This window comes from Takifugu rubripes, chromosome 8 (genome assembly GCF_901000725.2).
Source record: "Takifugu rubripes chromosome 8, fTakRub1.2, whole genome shotgun sequence".
Taxonomy (NCBI): domain Eukaryota; kingdom Metazoa; phylum Chordata; class Actinopteri; order Tetraodontiformes; family Tetraodontidae; genus Takifugu; species Takifugu rubripes.
The window spans coordinates 4,712,575-4,729,931 of record NC_042292.1 but is presented as its reverse complement, the minus strand read 5'-3'; the positions used below and the strand labels follow the sequence as shown (position 1 = coordinate 4,729,931).

At 41.8% G+C, this 17,357-nt stretch overlaps 3 protein-coding genes across 6 annotated transcripts; 2 read left to right on the top strand and 1 right to left on the bottom strand.

Moving 5' to 3' along the window:
* The first annotated feature begins 1,825 nt into the window (after positions 1-1,825).
* On the top strand, positions 1,826-3,120 carry dbi (diazepam binding inhibitor (GABA receptor modulator, acyl-CoA binding protein)). Its single transcript, XM_011606178.2, has 4 exons — positions 1,826-1,986; positions 2,180-2,300; positions 2,633-2,695; positions 2,794-3,120. Exons 1-4 carry the CDS (start codon positions 1,981-1,983, stop codon positions 2,865-2,867), a joined length of 264 nt encoding a protein of 87 aa, XP_011604480.2. The 5' UTR covers positions 1,826-1,980; the 3' UTR covers positions 2,868-3,120.
* A 2,432-nt stretch (positions 3,121-5,552) lies between these two features.
* LOC101062017 (cilia- and flagella-associated protein 221-like) lies at positions 5,553-10,491 on the top strand. Of its 3 annotated transcripts, XM_029840726.1 has the most exons (13): positions 5,617-5,638; positions 6,003-6,123; positions 6,213-6,242; positions 6,329-6,420; positions 6,592-6,672; positions 7,357-7,461; positions 7,551-7,655; positions 7,741-7,826; positions 7,913-7,970; positions 8,056-8,174; positions 8,925-9,017; positions 9,095-9,202; positions 9,703-10,491. In XM_029840726.1, the coding sequence occupies exons 4-13, from the start codon at positions 6,349-6,351 to the stop codon at positions 9,794-9,796; spliced, it is 921 nt and encodes a 306-aa protein (XP_029696586.1). In that variant the 5' UTR covers positions 5,617-5,638; positions 6,003-6,123; positions 6,213-6,242; positions 6,329-6,348; the 3' UTR covers positions 9,797-10,491. The 3 variants fall into 3 exon arrangements, with proteins under 3 accessions (XP_011604493.2, XP_029696587.1, XP_029696586.1); XM_011606191.2 differs by lacking the exon at positions 6,213-6,242 and having other exon boundaries at positions 5,553-5,638; XM_029840727.1 differs by lacking the exons at positions 6,213-6,242; positions 7,913-7,970; positions 8,056-8,174 and having other exon boundaries at positions 5,553-5,638.
* Positions 10,492-11,747: 1,256 nt separating this feature from the next.
* On the bottom strand, positions 11,748-17,076 carry sctr (secretin receptor). Of its 2 annotated transcripts, none has more exons than XM_011606180.2 (13): positions 16,925-17,076; positions 16,758-16,854; positions 15,679-15,798; positions 15,168-15,274; positions 14,918-15,027; positions 14,678-14,810; positions 14,393-14,546; positions 14,260-14,320; positions 14,104-14,173; positions 13,927-14,018; positions 13,410-13,548; positions 13,288-13,329; positions 11,748-13,221 (listed from the first exon to the last, which is right to left on the bottom strand). In XM_011606180.2, exons 1-13 carry the CDS (start codon positions 16,964-16,966, stop codon positions 13,036-13,038), a joined length of 1,353 nt encoding a protein of 450 aa, XP_011604482.1. In that variant the 5' UTR covers positions 16,967-17,076; the 3' UTR covers positions 11,748-13,035. The 2 variants fall into 2 exon arrangements, with proteins under 2 accessions (XP_011604482.1, XP_029696585.1); XM_029840725.1 differs by having other exon boundaries at positions 15,679-15,772.
* Between the last annotated feature and the right edge of the window lie 281 nt (positions 17,077-17,357).

Genomic DNA, 17,357 nt, shown 5'->3' with positions numbered 1-17,357 from the left:
TTTTGGGTTTTTTTATGCTTGTTGTGGGTAAAACACATGTTTTCTTCCTACATACTCATACGTTTGAGCCAGTCGCCCTGTGCCAGTGCTGTCATCTTGTGGTAAAGGTCAAGACATTTGCTCCGCTTTGAAAGATACCATTTTCATCAAAGCGTTTCCCTCACACATTTAGCAAAATGACAAGATATGTTTGCATTGATGTGGGACACAACGACCCATTCTTGATGAATAAAAAGTGAAATGACAAGCACGCGTAAGACAAACGAATTTGGCAAGAAAGTCGCTAAATTGGCAACGGCAGTGCCCGGACTGCCCATATCATTTCTGCGCATGCGTAGAGATACGAAGACAACAAAATCAGCATTTGAAATCAAAACAACAGCAGACCAAAACTACAAAAATGAAGAAAATAGATAAGTTCATTAAGCAATATCATACCAGAGAAATGCTGGTAATTACAATGGTGCTCTTGAGCAAGGTACCGATCCCACAAAAGCTCTCATCGGGCCCTGCGATGAACTGGCGACACCTCCAGGGGTGGACCGTGCCTACGCCCATGTGTACCCCCACCCGTGACCCCTGGGGTTACACATGGGCAAAATATCAATGGCAAAATTCTAAAAAAGTTTATTAGCAGTCCACAACATATTTATTTAATGCTAACTTTATGCCTCCGATGTTATACCTCTTGTCATTGCAACATGCAGGTAAAAAAACTGCAAATATGATTGAGTTTCATAGCTTTACCTGCACTGAATCCAAAGAAAAAGAATCTTCCTGGGACAGGAGTCTCAGCTGCCTCCTATTTATCAAGGATTAATGAAAAACAGTTGTTTTTCTGTTGAGTCATGGAGGAACTGAAGTTAACCGACTGGACCAACATGGGCGTGACCACTAAATAACATGTTTCTCAACAGTGATGGTACTGCCATGTCATTTAGAGATTTCTGGTGACTTTTTACTCAGCTAATAGCAACTTCCTTTATTGAGGAGTGATCAACACTGGGAGGGGGAACAAGGAAGAAGGCTGCTGCTGGAGAGAGCACGAGAGAGGGATTTATTATTTATTTATTATTATTATTATTATTTTATTTTGGGGGGGGGGGGGTGCTCTGGACAAGAAGAGAAGCAAAGTTTGCCATCTGGAAATCTGCTTATTGGCTGCGACATAGAGAAGCAGAGGGTTAAAGCGAATCAACTGACTAGTTTGGGGAGTATCTTAAGTTGTGAGAGATGGGAAGCAACGAGGGAGGGGAGGTGAGGGGGTTATAGGTGATGCACCCATCACTGAAAGCCCTCAGGAGCTGGTAGAACATCGAGGAGAATGAAGGATTGAGGGTCATCAAAGGAGATTTGTGTTTTTGTGGACCCCAGCACACCTGGAGGTTTTAGGGAAGGAGAGGATCCACAAACTGGCAAAGGAAGCAGGTAAGAGGAGCACTGTTGAAAACGAAATAGAATAATTAAAGTCAGAGGGCAGAAAAAAAGCAAATGAATGCTGTCAACAGGAGAGGGAAGCAGAAGTCAAGGGGAGGCATCTATTTCCAGTAAAAAAAGAGGGTCGGCTCACCGAGGAGGAGGGGAAATAACAGGAAAGAGCAAGTTACAACAAGATTAACAATCAGGAGCAGTAACTTCAACGGAACACAGACTGGAGAAACATCCAGAAAGATTATGAGTTTTCTCAGGATCTGGAAAACAACAGGAGACAAAAAGAACTGACCACAATATAGTGAAGAAAGGAAAGTGTTGGTGGATGGACTGAGTGAACTGGGAATGGTGGGCGAAGATGAGAAGAGCATTTTGAGAGATGTTCAGGTGGGAGGAAATTATTAAAGGGGATGTAAGGAGAAAGAAGTGACCCAAAGGTGGCGCTATTGCAACTTCAGGCATGCCAATTGCTGTTAAAAACCAAAGAAGAAGGAGGCAGAAAAGTGGGAGGGCGTGCCCAGCAGCAGCGGTCCAGACGTCTTAACAACCATGAGCGTAAGTGGATTCTATTATTTCTCCCTTCATGATACAACCTTAAACATCTTACAGCTAATGCAGGGTAATTAGTGAGGCGTGTTTGCAGCTCAGAGTGTGTTCATGTGAGTTTAGCCGGAAGCACGTGTTTATTGTGTTCCGGTGTACTTTGAGACAATGGGACGCTGACATCTCCGCGCTCTTGACACCCCAGGAGGAAGCGTTCCAGAAGGCAGCGGAGGAGGTCAAGGTGCTCAAGAACAAGCCGAGCGACTCGGAGCTGGGCGAGCTCTACGGCCTGTACAAGCAAGTCACGGTCGGAGACGTCAACACGGGTGAGAACCGGAGCCGGAGCCGGAGCCGGGGCCGAGCTGACTGCAGATCACGTGGGGCGGATTGTTAACGTTGCGTAAAGTTTGCAGCGATGAAGCAATGGGGCAAAGTTGACAAGTAGTGAGATATGACGGGTCCTGCTGTCGCCTGAAATCAGTGCGAGACAGTTATCTTAAACCTGCTTGAATTTGCCCTCCTGCATAATAAAAAAAAGAAAAAGAAAGAACCTTTGTAAAAATTGACCAACTCAACAAAAAATATTTGCTCGACTTGGATAGTTTACATTAATTGCTTTATTAATAAAATCATGGGACCACACATCTGTCACCCACAGATCGCCCGGGAATGTTTGACTTCACAGGCAAAGCAAAGTGGGATGCCTGGAATGCGAAAAAAGGTCAGTTTGGAGCTGGAATGTGTGGTTTTCAATCAAACTAAAGCATGACTGAGCTTTGAAACCTGACCCATTAACGCTAAACCCTTTTGAATCAACAGGTGTATCGAAGGAAGACGCGATGGCTGCTTATGTCGCTTTAGTGGAGAAGCTGAAGGCGAAAGATGGGGTTTAGATGTTTCTCCTTTTTGGAAATGCATAGTTGATTTTGTGATTTCCTGTCATCTGGTTTGTATGAAGGGAAACTGAGCCTGAATGGCTCGTTTGCCACCTGCCAGACAGGCTGTTTCCCTCTGAAAATCAGTTTTAGTCCAAATCGAATGCACTTTTTTTATAGCTTCAGTTGATATTCTGTCAGGAATAAAGACTGTTCTGGACATTGGAAGAAACCTCTTTCTTGGTGTTGTAAGAAACTTGTATTGAGAAGGTATCCATTGTTGGCTCTTTCATTTCACTGCAGAACATTTCACCTGTTTTAGTGTTGATAATGAACACAAACTGATTCTTGAGTTTTCTTAAACTGCTTCAGGGGTTATGCAACAACCAGAATATTTGGGGAACTGTGTAACAGCTTAACATTTTTGTGGTTTGAAGTTAGTTTTGGTTGTTAAACTGAGATTTATCAGGTGCGTGACTAGAAGCAGGTGAAGTAATTTGCAATATCCCAAACAAATGCAGGGGGCACTACTGATTCAGGTTTCCTTATTTTTTGAAGGGAATTGAAGAGAAGAACATTGGTTACTCACACTCCTTTAAAACTTTTCTAAAGAGTGTAAATACGTTTTACTCGGAACAACTTCTACATAATACACAATTCCTTTGTCACTGTGGCTGTCGTTGGTAGTGGGGAGCAAAGAAACACTGCGGCTCAGTGTTCTTCGCCCCCCGAAAAGTTCCACAGTTGAGTTGCAGCGGACGCGACTGCTCAGGCTGCAGCAGGGGCACGGTTCATCCAGTTTCATTTATCTACCACTTGAATGAGCTTAAAAATGCAAATGAGGGCCTCGATTTTACAACTTTCCTCTTCTAAAATAACAAAATATATTGGCTATTTTTGAAAAATGTACTTTTTTCATTTCTGAATTGATTCCTGCTCCAAAGCGTAGGTGAAGAGGCACTGAGTGCTCCAGTCTATCTGCACCTGCTCCTCCTGAAATCCCTGCAGAACTTAAAATTTCAACGGCATGAACCAAAAGATCTACACGACTGCCATAATAAATTTAATATCAAAAGCCACACTGCGCTTCGGAAAAACGATTCCATATCTCACTGTGAATTGAAAAACTTGTGGTTTGGACACGGCTGTGAGGGAAGCAGGTGGCCAGCAGTTCAGGTCATCCCACATTCCCTCACACGGAAGACTGGTATTTTCTTTCCAGAATGAGAAGCTGTTATCTCATCACTGCTGCAGGGTGCAGTATGTGATCTGACTTCTACCGGTAGATGTCAGTAGAACTGCATATTTTTACAGAGGCAATTCAGTTTGCTTGATTTAAGATAGTAACAAGCTTATTTCATCACATCACTAAACCTGATACGCAATAAATTTCAACAAAGTTGACCTAATTATGACACCCTGAGCCCCGCTTTACCTGTAAATACGCTTTTGACGTGGATTGCGAGTGAAGATGTTAAAGTCTCCTCACCTGTGACACAGTAACACTCCAGCAAGTCCAACATCTATAGTCTAATGCAACCTTGTGTTATTGACATGTTTGGGCGTCCATTCGTCGACGGACATCCCGAGTTAAAGGAACATATATATAAGGTACAAAACTTAAGTATGCTGTACTTAATTCAGTGCCGTCAGCTGTAGAAGGCCTGCTCTGCACTGGATGGCTCCAACACCACCTGCTATTGAAGGTGAAGCTGGAGAAACTGCATATCAACGCTAACCCAGAAAGGCATGGATTGATATGAGGGCCAGATCAGTTTGTACATCTACAGAATGTAGAATGTAGATGTGGGGCCATCATAGATAACATACTGGTCCCTCCTGAAAACTGGACAAGCTTGAAGAGACTGATCCAACCGCATTTTAGGAGGGTGTTTCTCCCCAGTGTCACTATATGTGCCAATATTCTGCACAGTTTTTACTGTTTTTCCCCACTAACTTTCCAGGTTAAATGTATTGTCCACATTTTGTGTGGACAAGCTGCTCTGACAATTTGATTTCTCTTTGCAATTAATGTCTGTCTGTCAGTCTTTCTGTAAATCCTGGAGCTGCTATAATCTGAGCAAATTAGCAATAGTGCAATAGCAGCCATCCTGCTGTGACTCAATGAATTCAAGAACATGTCCAGATTTGAAGATTCGCTGCTGAAAAGGAAAAGAACATTAAAGGTAAAGAAACATACAAAAAGAACATATCAGCAAATTGCATAAACAATAAGCAACACGTAAAAGGTTCTTTATGTTTTTATTTTGTAGTTACAAGTGCATTATTGTAAATTATTTTCCCCAACTCTAAATGGGATGGATGGATGGATGGATGGATGGATGGATGGATGGATGGATGGATGGATGATGGATGGATGGATGGATGATGGATGGATGGATGGATGGATGGATGGATGGATGGATGGATGGATGGATGGATGGAGGATGGATGGATGGATGGATGGATGGATGGATGGATGGATGGATGGATGGAGGATGGATGGATGGATGGATGGATGGATGGATGGATGGATGGATGGATGGATGGATGGATGGGCATACTCCCCCATTTGCTTGACCTGATGCAAAAATAAGATCAATCAGTTTTAAGGTTCTTTTTTTGATCCATTGATCAAATAAGATGTTTGATCTTTTGATGATCAAAGCATCTGTTATTGAAAGTGACGTGCTATTTTACAACAGACATTGTTGCACAACTCCCATCTAGATCACTTGGATTATTTGAACCCACATCCAGCAAATATGGAAAAACCCCCAAAACACACGGTATCTACAACAAAAACATTTGATTCTGTGTCTCTCCATGAAATGCAACATGCACAAAACATACAGATGACCGAGGACAGTTAGAGCCTCTTAAATGTATCACTCCAGTTTGTTTTGATCCTTCAGAAGTGGCGTGATATTTGTTCAACCCCCTCAGGCACTAAAGCATCAAAGTTTAGAGAGCAGTTCCAGCGTAAATCCTGAAGTCAATTAGCACATTCCAATAAGAATTTTATGGACCTCTTCCCTATAAGATTCATGCCTTTCTTATAGGTGCCAAGATGTCTGCAGAGGCTTACCCAAATCCCATTCAGTCCTTCACCATAAAGCACTAAGTTCCTTTCCTCCTGTTTCTCCCTGACAGGTGGCGATTCGCTGCCGCATGAGCCGGAGACTGAACCGTTTGAGGAAACAGGCAGGCTGTGCTGAGAACCCACCGTCATGTCAGGAGAGCTTGGATGATCCTCTGATCTCCAGCGTCAGATGTAATCTCATTATGATCGTCAGTAAAGCATGCTTAATTCAATTTATTCCTCCTGGGGGAAATTGAAATGAATTTCCTTGTGGTTATTAGGACGGTGCCTCAGGGACGACACTATTTATGGTGCAAATAATCACACAGCACATCCCTCGCTGACCATGACAAACAAAGACCTGGAGAAATAATGGTTATTTCATCTGTTATTCCAGCTGAAGAAAAGGCGACGTGCATGCTGAAGATCACACCTGACAGAATCTTTCCATTTACGTTCCCCAATTTCCCTGATGAGGATGACCCCCTGGTGAGTGTGTTACATAACTGGCACCAAAGTTCAACCCAGCTGGTGTGTAAAAAAGCTCATGGGAGCTCTCTTCCTGAATTTCCTTCATAATTTCCTTTGAAAGGTGTCTTTTTCTTGGCCTGGCTGTTCAATTTGGACAAATAATACCATTTGTCTGTTTGATGCTTCAAGGCTCTCAGTAATTTGAGGACATTGCCCGTGGATCCCATCGAAGTGACCGTGACGACAGATATTCCTGTCTTCAACCTTCAAGTGAGTGTTTTCTGCAGTTCAGGAGCAGAAACATGACACTATTTGCCAAAGCAGTGTCCTTTATAGTCCTTATATTTTGAATACATTTACAACAAATCCAAGTGAAGTGAATTCTTCTGGAGTACAGCCAGGGAACCCGACCCTGTTTGATACTTATTTCAATCACCACATCTTCATGTCAGTATAAGGCAGACTTTACAATGCTTTAACTTAATTTACATGCAGTTTAAGATATCTGAACCCACAAATTGTCTGACCTAACTTGCTGCAATCTTAACTATAAAGTCAAAAAACACTTGGGTTTTGCTGTTGCGTTAAAAATCTTTGAGCAGTCAAGCTTGTCCTGGCACTGGTGTCGGTACCTGTGGCAACATTTACCTCCTTCATGTCATTGCTATTATCAGTCATGTTAATTCTGGTTTTACTGTAAGTTTTGTTTGGGAACATAATAACATAATGAATAACAGACAATGCATGAGAGTTTTTCCAATTCCTAGTCTCGCCATACCTGATTAAAAGGACAAATATCAGTTCATTTAAGGATTGATTTGCTTATTCATGTCAATTAGGTCTGCTACCAACGCAGTCAAATATATCTTGCTGGTCATACTGGATATCGGCACTTTTCAGTTTATTGCACATGGGTATCACCTCTGGTTTCTTGAGGAATTTATTGATTTGTAGGTTCGCAGCTATGAGCTGATGGGCTACCAGTCTGTCTCCACCTGGAAGGCCTTTAATTCTTACATCCCAGTTGGTTTGGTGAGACCCCTTCGCACCCTCTCAGAGGTAACATTCAGATATCTGTAATTCATTTCCCCCGTTGTGTTTCCCCCCAGTGATGTGTAGTTTCCCTCTGTATGTTTTTTGCTCTTTAGGTTGAGGTGTTGCTCAGTGAGGAAGAGGAGGAGATCGCTCATTTGTCCTTCACTGCTCCTGAGGCTCTGCTGGGACCCCCCATTGCAAACCCCTTCAGAATCTTTGTAACGCCATCTCTCTGCATGAGCCTTTATTTTGTGTGTATACTTATAATTGGATTGACCATATTTATCTGCTCATGTCCTTTAGAACCCTGCTCCAGGCCTGCGGGCGTACAAACCCACACTGAAATACTTGGAGGGGGACCTGGAGTGGCACCTGTGCCCACTGCCCAGGTGAACAACAACAGCTAGTCTGAGTAATTGTTTGTGGTGACATTCTGAACAGCCCCACCCAAGATTAGTCTGGTTTCCCTTTGTAGGTATCAAACGTGTGAACACGACACGAGTGGCAGAAAGATAAAGTTAGCAAAGCAAAAGGTAGATTTGACTTGAAGCAGTGCTGGATTTAGCATTTTAGCAGCACGTTGTTTCTGGATTAAAGCTTCAAATCTGTTGCCCACAGGACGTGATTGTAGGACTCATGACCTGGAAGAACTTTGACTGGATTACCTTAAACTGTCTCTCCATGCGACCTGCTGCCACCAATAATGTCCTCAGGTCTCCACAAAACCCACCCAGAATGTAAATATATTTTTTTAAGTCATGCCATCTTTTCGATGGATTTCCAGATGGAAATCCAGTATTATTTCTGCAACTTCCACAAATTGTCCATGTGGTGCTTCCACTCTCTGCATTTAATTTTTTTTAAATAGTCATTTGACATCTGTAATCCAAATTATATTGTTTTGACAAGTTATTGTAATGTTCCAATTCCGAAGAATTGTTATCATTCCCATCTGATGAACGTATGAAGATTTCAGCATTTGTCATTTTTCCAGCTATGTAAAAGATCCCAACATGTATCGTATCGTGAACAAATCTCGTGATCCGTATCGTATTGTGAGGGCCACGCCACTACCCGCCCTACCCACCTGTGTCTTCGTTCACCACTGATTGTGTTAGATTCAAGGCGTCCTTGATGAGGATTTGAGTATGTTTAATATGATTTCTGGGAATTCTCTGACCGTTCCTTCCTTTAATATGGATGTCTGCAGTGATCGCAGCCTCTTGCTTCTTCTTTTGTGGCTGTGACTGTAGTGCCATCAGGTGTCAGTGATCTGTCCAGATTAGGGGCTTCTCTGAAACCTTATCAGCATTTTCGTTCCGTTGTTTTTCCCTCCGGCCTTTTTATCATTTCTGTTTATTCTCTGATAGCAAACCACCTTAAGCAGCTGTTTCATCCAAGTAAGATGGTGCATGTATCTTGATTTGGTAAGCGTGTGGTCCGGCTCTCCAGGGGGAGATAAATGAAAATGTGTTTGTCCTCTGTAGGTCTGTCGACTCCAGCACTGATCTACTTCCATCCATGACACCTCCTCCTCTGACGGCTCCTCCTGATGATCTGCTCCCAACAGCAGACACAGCGTAAGACCATCAGACCTAAAGATTGATGATCCTCTATCATGTTTCCATATCATTGCTGTGATATATGACGCGAGCAGGTGCCAAGGCTCGGCAGTTCAGCTAACACCAGAGATGATAAGAGCACAGTTCTTGCGTGGGGAAGCTCCGGTCTCCAATAGCAACCGTGACAACGGAGCAACAGGAAGGTGAGTCTAACGCCATGATGGATGCCTGAAAGATGTCGTTATGTTGGGTGCAAAGGAGGCTGAAGTTTGCTTACGTTTTCCTCACCATAAATAGGAGCACTGTTGAAGTATATTTATATAAATACTCATGACAAATAACACTTCTGGAGGGGTTCTGAGACAGGAAGTCTCAGGATAAACACAAATGGGGAGTTCTTTCCAGCTTTCTTTAAGCACTATTTTTAGAAATGTATAAGAAAATTCAGTGTTTTTCCATTTATCGCATTTTTATGCTGCAACATTTTATGCCATACCAAAAAAATCCTCATGATATGGAAACAATTGTCCAGTGTAGTTTATTTGCACTTGAATGCAACCCATAATGATTAGATCATTTTATTCATATTTGTGAAATACGCTCCTCTTTATTCTACGCATGAATCCACACTGTGTCCTTTTATTACTTACATTGATGTTTGTCAGGCCCTCATTTTGAATGTTCAATTGCTATGTTGCCGCAGGCAACGGATGGTGCTTCAGTCAGAGGTGGCCTGCAGGACTGAGCGCAACCAGATGGGGAAGCAAGTGATGGCCAGGCTGCAGCAACTCTGCTGACAGAAGGCCAGGAGCATCCTTCCCCCTCCACCCTTGCTCCTGTGGCAGCTTTTCTCTGCTCCAGCTGATCGCTGCCACGTCCATCCCAGTTTCAAACTGGTGTAGCTACGTGACAGCAGCAGCCTGTTGTGGTATGAAGTGTCAAACAACCTGTGTCGACTAGATAACATGTGGTTCAATGTCCAACGTGGAACCGAAGCTGCTCTGGAGCCACCAGAGACCTCTTACCATAAAAGCCTCACCTTAGAGGATCTGTTGCAGCTGATGGAACGCTGACAAAATTACCCCACCTGACAGTGATTCACTTGAAAAGAACAAGCTCTTCTTCTGGAAACCAACCTTACAAAGTCTAAATATACTAGCCAGCCACATGTAAGCTAAAATGCTAATAATAGAGTGGTTATAAGACTACTTGCACCCTTTGTGAAATTGATCAAAGTGTTCTCTCTAAAAGCCCCTAATTTCATGGCCAAGGTACATTGAGAGGAGACAGCTTTTCATTCTTCAGAGCTTCTACTTGAGCTTTTAAGCACTTCTCACAGGCACTTTTTTCAGTGCGACACATGATATGATGAATCATTTCATCTGCCTTTCTACTGCATCCACTTTCGTTGGCTGCCGGGTTTGTTTTTTCCCCTCTTCTGAGCAACTTTAAAGTGGTGAGAAAAATAAAGCTGTATTACAAGGATGAGGAACAGTGTGTGCTCAAGTTCTGAAACCTATGTGTATCAGCATGGATACCAGCATCAGTAGTACAACCATTTGTACTGTATCTATGAATAGAATTAAACAGTCACTTAAACACATTTTTAAACAAGTTGAGCATTCTTTTACTTACCCCAATACCCCAAATAGGTTCTTGCTATGAAAGTCACATGACGGGGAGGTGGGAGAACTCCTGGATTCCTAAGTCATGTCGAAGAGTTGGCCATATGTTTGGTCTTGCAAACATATATAACATTATCTTATAGATCCGAACAACAATTGGCAACGATTCACATTTTTTAAGGTTTAATTTGAACTGGGAATCTTGGGCATGTTCCTTGTACTAATAAATCTGTACTCTTACTATCCTTATAAAAAATGTGTATCATATTAATAAAGTTTTTTCCAAAGCAATGCAAAGCAAAGTAATAAAATTAATTTGTAATCAACTGTATCTAAAGCTTTAAAAAAAAAAATCAAATAATGAATTAAAACCTAATTTAAATGGCTGTATTCAAGCAAGTCAAGTACCAGCCAGATTGTGTATCTAAAATAATTAGTTATACCAGATTTGAACCTCTTTGTATGAATGTGTGTGTTACAATTTTATAATAATTATTGCACAAGTAAAGAGGTCCAAGATTATTGATTATTTTAGGGTCTTTACCAGGCATGATCATTCCCTGTTTCGCTTTAGACGTGGTTTGTTCAACCATCTGAACCTGGGGATTTGTCTATTATTAAACATTTCATGACTTTTTCCACTTCATCTATATACATGTCCGCCTCAATAATGCTTTGGAAACAGAGACCAATGAAATTAAATACACCTGCCGTGTTGACTGGGGAGGGGACGCGCCTAAAGTGCCTTGTGCATGACAAGAAGAATATATTTTTATGATTTGGATAGGCAGAGAGGGGGAAGCGTGTGCGCAGAAGCAGATTCGGTGTGTCTCTGCAACCATAGCTGTGACACCTCAGAGTGTTTTTGTGAGTTTAGCAGGGGGCAGGTTTTCTGTCCTGGTCAACTTCAAGATAATGGGACGGTGACGTCTCTGCTCTCTTGCAACCACAGCAGAAATCACCCAGCTGCAGCGTCGGTCAAAGTGCTGCAGAAGAAGCTGAGGAGTCAGAGTTTAATTGAGACAGAATTAAAAGCATATTTATAGAACCAGAAGCCTTTTGCCAGTGATAGTTTTATCAGTTTACCTCTGAAAATAACTATTTCAAATATTAAAGTGTTGAAAACTGATTTTAATCTTTTAGAGCTTGGACGTTGGTTTCTACAACTGAAACCAACTGGAACAATCCATAAAATGAATGTACACACACCATGAACCTTAGTATGGAAAAAAATGAGGAGGTAGGTTTTTTCATCATGGACTTTAAGTATAAAGTCTCACATCGGTTCCTATTTTGCATTTTAAAGTACAAGTTTCACAAATCAAATAATGGTTGTCGATCTTACTTAAAATGCCTAAGATGTTTTGAAATGGAATTTTAGTGTGAAATGTAAATTGCGTGCAAAAGGAAGGGTTTAAATGGAAATTTAGGAAGGGTATGGTGGAGACCAGGAGAGCAGAGGAGTCCGTTTGCCACCTCATGCAGTTACAGGAAACAAAGGTGCCCTGAGGTTCAAAGGAGACCTGCGTCAAACGACTGAGGGGGGGACATTCTCAGCCATTCAACTTCTTGCGCCAGCCGGAACACATGCTGTGAAGACGTCGTGTGTCTGTGCCTCGGAGGCGGGCCTTCGGCTATATAAGATCAGAACTGTGTACGTTCAGGCAGAGATCTCTCTGCAGTGATGTATCCTGACCGACTGACTGAATAAACCCTCTCCTATGCAGTAACTTAGATTCATTGTTTACTTCTCCAAACAGCTAAAATTCCGCGACAGTTTTTACACAGATGAAAGGTTAAAAAAAAAAGAAAATCAGTATAGAAACAGTTGCTCAGTATTATTTTCCCTTAAATTCCCCTGAATCCATCTCCAAATTATAGTTTCACTTGCACAGCATTTCGTAGAAGCAGTCACATGCACTGGTTGTTAAAGTCTCAAATGGTTGACTTTTCTCAACGTTGTATTTTGACTTTTTTCTCTCTGGACATTTTCAACTTGATTTTCGAAGTGCATGACAAACAAAAATCTTCCTCCTTTTTTTCCTCATAGGTGATCCAAATGCTCTCCGGTACCTCTGTACCCTATAGTCTCTTTACAGTGAATGAGTTAGAGGAGTAATACATGCCACCTCTGTCTTTAAGCAATATGCCACTTGCAAAGTAGAATAAACAGTCTTTAAAGTACTGATCATCTCCAAGTACTTGTCAATAAATGCCTTTGGGATTATTCAAATATTACAGATGTAATGATAAAGATTAAATAAAGATTCCAACCACACAAATATTTACACAAGTATAGACCTGGGGGATCAGACTAATATAGGTGACTGTCAGCGAAACATCACTGTAAACAAACATTTGAGCTGTATTTTGACTATAACTTTGCACTGGTACTGGGTGGATGAATTCAGTCACATGTTCACAGTGTCTCTGGCAGGTTCTATGGTGGCTGGGCTGCCTGGAGTGTACGGCAGCAGGGAGACATGCGTGTGAGGACACCCGCTGTGGCTGACGAAGCTGTGATGGCGTCTGGGCCGACTGGCCAGGTCCCGGCTCAACATCCACCTCCTCCATCGCCGCTTCAGCTCGTGCTGCACCTGGAAACAAACCCGATGTGACTGGTACCTCAAAGCACAAGGGCCGGCCGGCTGACGCCGTCTCACCTCTCCGTTGATGAAGCAGTACAACATAGCCACCACGAAGCCCTGAAGGATGAGAGGAGAGAAAGCGTGAGATTGACCCCACACACACACACAAACACACACGCACACGTGTCCATTCTGACCTGAGTGGACGACAGCGCCAGCTCTGCAAAGGTCCAGATCTTAAACACCCAGCTGTTCACTTCCACAGGCAGGAATACAAACAGAATGTAATGCAGACCAAAGAGAGCCACCAGAAAAAATGTGGATTTGATCAACTTCCTGTCAAAAGAAAATAAAGGTTCTCTTATAAATATTCGCAATCAAAACAAATGAGCAGATTCAAATATGTCTCAAGGACATTAATTGAGTAACATTAGTCCCCAAATTGGGTTTGACTTTTATTCAGATTCCTGCTTTCCAGCCATTTTAACATCAATTATAATATCACAGCAACTGCATATATATAAACTGCATTAAAGTGTGGATTTCTCAATATAACTTTAGTTTTAAGCATAACTTTGACTTAAATGCCTTAATTCTTCTTCTTCTTCTTTTCATAACAGACCAAGATTAAGATTGCACTTTTACTCAAGTACGTATGAAGTTAGTTCCAACAATAGTAATGATAAACATAGAAACTGTGTGAACACGACTTACTTATACTGGGTGAATTCATTCCTCTGTGCATCAGACGTTCTGAGTTTGCTGACAAGAATCCTTAAAATGCCCACGAAAAACACCACATTCATCTGAAATGATTCAAAAGCTGTTAACTGTGAGGGGCAGCGGCAGTTTTCTTATAAAAGCTTTTGGGCTGTGAATAAAGATTTTTACAGATATGGTCAGGAGAACGGGCACTCGGAGTATCCACCAAATCCACGCGTGTGTCCTGGTTTCCCAGCAGCTTGGACGATGACAAGAGAGGCGGGTTAAAGCCACGCCTTCACAAGGATCCCTTTCAACTCACAAGGAAAAAGTAAAGAGGTTTACCCCTCATCTTCATAAAGATACTTGGCAGAGCCCCAGAAGATGATAACGACCCCAGGCAGACCTGCATTGCGAGGCACATGGCGCTTAGATCTATCGAAGTTGGCATGTGACAGAATGTTTAAAGTGCTCGTACCCCAGCTCAGGATGATGTACCAGGTGAAGTGTTTCCTCAGGGAGAAGAAGGAGCGGCTCACAAGGGTGAAGAGGAAGTGAGCCTCCACCAGCAGCCAGCTGTAGTTTGCCAGGATGGCGTAGTTGGAAAACATCAGCACCACCTTACAGGCCACCTGATACACCCACAGAAACAGGTACTGTGAGTGCCACCTAATGGTCAATGAGCACGACTGGATTCATGACTGCCGAAACATGTAATCTCAACAGGACCTGCAAAGACATTCCTAAATCTGACAATGGTTACCGGGTAGTAGTCGCAGAGGTACAGCTCTTCATTAGTAAACAGCAGAGAGTCTCGAATGAAGATGAAGATGGCTCTCAGGATGAAGGACACAAACATCTGGATGTGGATGTAATTCCTGGTACAGTGCAGCTTCCTGGAGAACACTCACAGTTTAAATCAGGTCACCTGTGTTGTGTGATACATCTGTGTTTCACAAACATGCTCACAGCTGAAGAAAAAGAGAAACAAAAAACCCCTCACCTGATCAGACAGAAGATGGCGATGGCGACGGTGAGAGCGACGAGAGACAGTGCGTATCCAATGGTGTACATTGTCTTAACGTAAGTAAAATACCAATAGGAATCTAGAGACTAAGTGAAAGACAAGAAATTTAAGCACTTCCAAATCCACACTATTTAAAAGCAATGATCTTTCAATGCTAAATGTCACTAAAGTTAAGCATTGAAAGGAGTCATTGAATTTCAGGTTTACATGGCAATATTCCACCAACCTCTCCAATAAAGTGGAGCGTCTCATTGAACGTGTAGGTGCATGCATCCTCATGAGGGATGAGCAGGTCTGTCCAGCCGCTGGCAGTACAGTTTCGGTGCACTGTACCTGCAAAACCAGTAATAATGACATTGTCTTTGTTTATGGTATGATGAAAAGTAAATTCTGAGTGTGTTCCATCTCCTGTGTACAAATACTTGGGTTTATCAGATAGTAAAATGGAATGAGAATTTAGTTTTCCCTCCTAAAGTATTTCAATAAACAGCAGCTCCTTCAGTTAAATGACTGTGAAATATATCATCCACATCTCCAAACAGCAGAGTAGCCCTCCAGTGTGCTATCCAGCATTTTTATGGTTGAATGTTTGGAGAGAGAGACCCTCAGGTACAGACCCTCTCTCTAACTTGTGAAAACAAATTAGACTCCTGGAAAATAATTAACCTGTGCAAGGTGGCGGGGATAAGAGGAATCTGTTTGCAAACGCTGCCATGGTTGCATGGGTCATATCTCACCTTGTGAATGAAAAAACTCGTGGTTTGGACATGGTTGAGGAACTGTTTCCCCAAGAGATGCAGGTGGCCAGCAGTTCAGGTCATCCCACATTCCCTTACAGTAAACACTGATGTTATTTTCTTTACAGAATAAAAAAAAGACAGTATCTTTGTTATTATTATTATTATTATTGGTATTATTAATATTATTAGTAGTAGTAGTAGTAGTAGTAGCAGTAGTAGTAGTAGTAACAGCAGCAGTAGTAGTAGTAGTAGCAGTAGTAGTAGCAGTAGTAGTAGTAATAACAGTAGTAGTAGTAGCAGTAGTAGTAGTAGTAGCAGTAGTAGTAGTAGTAGCAGTAATAGCAGTAATAGCAGTAGTAGTAGTAGCAGTAGTAGTAGTAACAGTAGTAGTAGTAGTAGTAGTAGCAGTAGTAGTAGCAGTAGTAGTAGTAGCAGTAGTAGTAGCAACAGTAGTAGTAGTAGTAGTAGCAGTAGTAGTAGTAGTAGTAGCAGTAGTAGTAGTAGTAGTAGTAGTAGTAGCAGTAGTAGTAGTAGCAGTAGTAGTAGTAGCAGTAGTAGTAGTAGTAGTAGTAGCAGTAGTAGTAGTAGCAGTAGCAGTAGTAGTAGCAGTAGTAGTAGTAGTAGTAGTAGTAGTAGCAGTAGTAGTAGTAGTAGTAGCAGTAGTAGTAGCAGTAGTAGTAGTAGCAGTAGTAGTAGTAGTAACAGTAGTAGTAGTAGTAGTAGTAACAGTAGTAGTAGTAGTAGTAGTAGTAGTAGTAGCAGTAGTAGTAGTAGTAGTAGTAACAGTAGCAGTAGTAGTAGTAGCAGTAGTAGTAGTAGTAGTAGCAGTAGTAGTAGTAGTAGTAGTAGTAGCAGTAGTAGTAGCAGTAGTAGTAGTAGCAGTAGTAGTAGTAACAGTAGTAGTAGTAGTAGTAGTAGCAGTAGTAGTAGTAACAGCAGCAGTGTTGCGGGGTGCAATTTCTGATCTGACTACTAGGTGTCAGTAGAACAATGCATATTTCTAAACATTAACAACCCGATTAAAAAAAACATTTCCCATTACTAGACATTATAATACGCAATTAATATAAACTCACCTGCTTTTTCACGTGATTCTAATAGTATATTTCTCATGCACTTTTCCTCTTCTTTCACAACGTTGACATAATTATGACACCCTGTGCACCACTTTGCCTGTAAATACGGACATAATACTGGTTGTTGCACTTTTGATATACATTTAAATTGGACGTTATTTTCCTACCTGTGATAACAGTAACACTCCAGCAAGTCCAACTTTTTCCATAGTGTGAGGCAATCTTGTGTTATCAACACACTCGTACACCCAATCATCGCCCGGACATCCTGCAACATATCTGTTTTAGAGGAACAGATATACTGGGTCCAACATTTAAACCCAATGTCTGTGATTACCTGGTGTTATCAGGCATGCCAGCTATAGTGCGTCCATCCTGTTAGGACTTTCAAAATAAATTTAAGACCGCGTCCAGATTTTGAGTTTCAAGTTGTTAAAAAGGAAAAGAACGTCTAAATAAACGGCAAAAATGTGTAAAAGTACGTTTTAAGCAAACAATAGCAGCATAATCGATGCTAAAAATCAATAATACCCTACATATACGAGGTTCTTTTGTCCATCTTTTTATTTTGTAGGTACACCTGCATGACTTTTGCTCTTT

Coding starts and splice junctions, on each gene's coding strand:
- LOC101062017 (XM_011606191.2), top strand. CDS start 5,615: ATGGAAAAACCCCCAAAACACACG. Junction 7,656..7,740: donor CAAACCCCTTCAGAATCTTT/GTAACGCCATCT, acceptor CATGTCCTTTAG/AACCCTGCTCCAGGCCTGCG. Junction 7,971..8,055: donor TAAAGTTAGCAAAGCAAAAG/GTAGATTTGACT, acceptor TGTTGCCCACAG/GACGTGATTGTAGGACTCAT.
- sctr (XM_011606180.2), bottom strand. CDS start 16,966: ATGGAAAAAGTTGGACTTGCTGGAGTGTTACTGTTATCACAG. Junction 15,799..16,757: donor AGAATCACGTGAAAAAGCAG/GTGAGTTTATAT, acceptor TATTCTGTAAAG/AAAATAACATCAGTGTTTAC. Junction 14,547..14,677: donor ACCTCTGCGACTACTACCCG/GTAACCATTGTC, acceptor TGGGTGTATCAG/GTGGCCTGTAAGGTGGTGCT.
- dbi (XM_011606178.2), top strand. Junction 2,301..2,632: donor GGTCGGAGACGTCAACACGG/GTGAGAACCGGA, acceptor TGTCACCCACAG/ATCGCCCGGGAATGTTTGAC. Junction 2,696..2,793: donor TGCCTGGAATGCGAAAAAAG/GTCAGTTTGGAG, acceptor TTGAATCAACAG/GTGTATCGAAGGAAGACGCG.